We start from the raw sequence: 4,205 nt of genomic DNA on the forward strand, positions 1-4,205 counted from the left end.
TGGAGCTCATCCAGAGGATCAGAGCAGCGATCAAAGCAAAGGGTGACGAATCTAAAACATGTGCTGAGTTACTTCCTTCCACACGTGTTCATAGTTCTGATGGCTTCAGTGAGATTCAGTCTAAACTAATTTTTCACACTAATTCTGGTCACGCAGCGTCTCCAACAGCTTTCTTTCATGTGACTGTAGCCTGAGGGTGCACAGCCTGACTTCATCACACGAGTTAGTGTAAACAAACCCAAAATGAGCAGAGACTGTAGTGCAGGGTACAGGTCACATATACTTCTATCAGAGATCATTCACGTGTCGGTTATTAACAGTACGTAGGAGCCGAATCTTCAACCTGCTGAGAAGCCATGTAGGAGGGGCGGGACTGTATTTTAATGGGCACACCATGCAGCCAATCACACGCAGAGTGTCTGGGATCATACCATTATGTGACAGAAAGAAGGCCAGGTCCACAGAGAGACGGGCAGTGTGAGCGCGCTAAAGTGAGACCCGCTTTGATTGTCAGCCATCGTGGAGGACCAAAGGTTTCACACCTGTTCAGGCCTCAAACTCAGGTGTGCTCTCCCTGGTAGCAACAAGGCTGAGAACACTGAACCAAACAATGCTACATTTCTACAAAGTGTCTTTGAGTGTCAGATATTCACACGTGTGCATGTCCACGTCAGCTCGCTGCAGTGAGTGAAGAAGCTGATAAGCATTAATGCCAAATAAGCCACTGCTGGGCGTCCAGGCTCAGGTTTGGAGCAGAGACATTTGCACACGTAAAACAAAAAGCATCCCTTTTGTTTGCTTATATTTAGGCTCGCTCACGTTAACCAGCACAGCAGCGCGGCTTCTTTATCTTTGCTGGTGTCTGTTTACAAACAGCCATCACCTGACAGGCTGGAACCAGCTGCTGTATTAAGCCGATTATTGGTCTGCAGTCTCCGTTGAACTCGAGGCATCGCCGACACGCACACAGCAGCTGCAGAGCCAGCGCCGCTTTCTCTGGTTTCCACTGGTCTCCAGAGGTCCCAGTTAGATCTTGGAGCAGAGCGCCCACAAATGCACACAGCTCCAGGACTGCCTCCACGCTGTCCACCTGCAGGACAGAGAGGAGAGGCTGACATAGCTGCATCCTGCTCTCTGTGTTAGTCACTTCCTGTCAATCTGAGCGTATGCAAATAAGAGAGACACATTTAAAGGATGGTGGGCTGTAACATACAGAGTGGAAACATGTCGGCCGTGTCTTTGTACAGTTACCTAACATAACTTCAGCTTGTTACCTGCATGTGTGGAACCAGCTGACAAAGACAGAGCAGCAGCCTGTCAGACACTGGGGACAGCGTTTCCTGCTCCTTGTGAGAGATTTAGGCTTTCATGTATATGAAAGAGTTGCTGCTGTGCTCTGGATCTTTGGCATTTTGCATTAACCGATTTTCACTAAGCTTAAGTTCACACAGCAGAGAAGTTTGTGTCTGACTCAGTGACTGCAAGGTGCTGCGCAGGTCCTGTGGCTGCAACCCAAAAGCATCCCTATCAGCCGTCCTGTGCTAATATGTATGTTTGGTTTTGGCCTTTGGTCTTGTGTTTGTTTAGATGCAACTTTGCAAACCTAAGCTGTACTGCCATATCATTGTTAGAGAGGAGGAAAGCTTTCCAACAAGCAGCACTGCATGGTCTAGGACTCATCTGCTGGGACGGCCACTGCTGCACTGTGTTGAATCCTCCAGAGCAACAAATGACCAAAACTTCTGTTTTTAAAAAGATGCTCACACTCGCTGATCCATTTATTAGTTACTGTGAAGTCCGACCACAGCAGCACTCTGAGGACTGGACCCTCACACGTCTGTACTTTGTGCTTCTACCCAGCTTTACATTGATGTGCTAACTTTAGCTACCAAACACAGTGATGTAGAGATGTGACTCTACAGTGAGGTTATACAAACAGCTGGTGAGAGTCCTGTTTACAGACAGAACCACAGAGAAAAACACAACCTGGTGGAGTTCCTGTGTCGCTCTGTTAGCTCCTCAACACAGAGCAACATGAACGTTACGACGCACCTCGTACTGCTCTGATTTAACTGTGAGCTGAGGCACCAGAGCCAAAAGCTCAGCGATGGCTTGAACCACCTCTGGCTGTGAGTGACAGCTGAGCTCAGGCCAAACAGTTCTCCATGCTGAGATAATATCCACCACCTGAGAAAGAAAGATTGGTTTTAAGACCAGAACTTTGGAAAAGATTCAAAAGTTATAATCCAGAAAAATGATGATTCCTGAATTTAAAGAGACAAATGGAGACAGGCGAGGTACCTCTGCTCGACACAGCTGCTGTAGTCCCTGCAGGACGAGAGCAGCCGGGGTTGCCAGGTCTGGTCTGTTGCACTGTTTTAAAGTGAGTGAAATGGCAGCCACCATGTCCCCTGCATGCTGGTAAGGCCTGGTTAACACACACATCAGCGTGAACAAAGTGGGAAATGTGTTTCTTCTAATTTTGTTACCATTTTTATTTAAGAAAAAAGCATTAAAAGTGCCAGGACACGTGTAAGTAAGTAAATGCCAAACACAGCTTCTTATCATTGCAAACTCTTATGGCTGCAAATGTTTTACAATAAAAGCAAACGTAAGCATTTGTGAAAACAACAAAACAGCTCAATGATTTGCTAAATTTGTACTGTAGCATCCATCCAGAGGGTTTCCCAGGTTTTCACTAATGCTGCTAAAAAAGCTGCATGTACATGTTAGCAGGTGTAACAGGCCCCGGGAGGATGGACAGTGTGCACCAGCTGGTTAGAACAAAGGAAATAATCAAATAAAATCATCGTTTTATTTCATCAACACACATAAAGGCCAGTTCACAAAAACTGACAAGCATTAGCTAGCAGCTAACATGTAAAGGACGTGTGCAGGAGCCTGGATGCAGTTTGTGGAGTTTATATGATCAACATAGTTTTTGGGTTAAAGGTTAAAAGTATAAAGTTATGGCTCACTTGCTTAGAGTTGTATTATATGGGAAGCAGTGCTTACAGACTGACATAGTTTGATTTCTTTTGCTTCAAATGTATGCTTTTATTTTGATAGTCTGGCAGAGACAGGAAGTTAGCTGCCTCTCAGTCTCTCTGTTTGAACTGAACTTTGTAAGACTTTGATCCTTCTGGATTCAGGCACGTGTAGCTGCTCTGGACATTTGTACGGAAACATTTAAAACTGGACTCCTGCTGATTTTTGGAGAAACAGGGACTCAGTGGAGCGTCGAGCTGAGGCTTCATTCACTGCAAAGCTACAAAGTGCATTCATTTATCTTAACAAGCAAAGTTGATGTGACTGAAAAAACAAATATTTCTATGTTTCTGAACTTTCATCAGCTTGCTGAGCAGAAACATCTATGAAGAGTCCAGTCAGTGATTATTACTCATTAGAAGGGAAGATGAAGAATCCTGGTGTTGGAAGCTCACACTGTCTGCACTGTGCATGCAAAGTCCACTGAATGAATGAACCAGTGAATGTAGGAAGTGCCCACTGTTTCTGTAAGTATGGGAGGACCCACCTCTCTCTGCAGATGTCCCTGACACAGGCGGCCCTGGCCAGGATCTGCTCCCACTGGGCGTCCCTCCCCAGCACCACCCTGCTGTCCTGCTGGCTCATTAGACGCTGCAGCTCTGGGTAGACCCGGTCCTTACAGACATGACCAAAGCAGCACACAATCAAAGACAAACAGAAGCTTTGAACACATGAATATGACATTTATAGTAATGCGTTATTATTGCAAACCTGTTTTTTCCACAGAGCGGTCATGAGGCGCAGTCCCACTGCTCTCAGCTTGGGGGAGCCGGCCAGCATGTGCAGACTGTGCAGCACGATCGGGAAGCAAAGCTGGAATATTACAGCACATATGATCAGAGCAAGTACAAGAGACACACGGTTACAGCTGAAGAAGGCAGATGTTAGACGATGACTGCTGGTTTGGAGAGTCCAGCTCACTGACAGAGTGCTTTATACTACAGAGCACTGCATCTATCCCACACAGAGGCTGCTGTGGTGGAGTCCAATCCCAGCTCCTACAAACTGGGTACAAGAACCACTGTCTGTGTTCACACAGAGAAAACTGTGTGGAAGACGTGGGAATTTCTCTTTGCTCCTTTGTCAAAGTGCTAAACATCGAGAGGGGAACATTGTGCTCACAGGCTGGTATTTGGGACACACGGGTTCCTGGTTTT

The 4,205-nt window shown here is 46.3% G+C and overlaps 1 protein-coding gene across 1 annotated transcript in view; it reads right to left on the minus strand.

The window, feature by feature from the left end:
• The window catches only part of focad (focadhesin), a gene marked incomplete at its 5' end in the record, with an annotated part of 36,961 nt that overhangs the window by 26,140 nt on the left and 6,616 nt on the right, over positions 1-4,205 (minus strand). Inside the window, 4 exon segments of the mRNA XM_042216065.1 lie at positions 2,053-2,187; positions 2,302-2,428; positions 3,536-3,663; positions 3,760-3,861. Of these exon segments, the coding sequence (XP_042071999.1) occupies positions 2,053-2,187; positions 2,302-2,428; positions 3,536-3,663; positions 3,760-3,861 (492 nt within the window).

The sequence above is a fragment of the Haplochromis burtoni genome, unplaced genomic scaffold (genome assembly GCF_018398535.1).
Source record: "Haplochromis burtoni strain Fernald_Lab_line unplaced genomic scaffold, NCSU_Asbu1 Contig_913, whole genome shotgun sequence".
In the NCBI taxonomy this organism is placed as follows: domain Eukaryota; kingdom Metazoa; phylum Chordata; class Actinopteri; order Cichliformes; family Cichlidae; genus Haplochromis; species Haplochromis burtoni.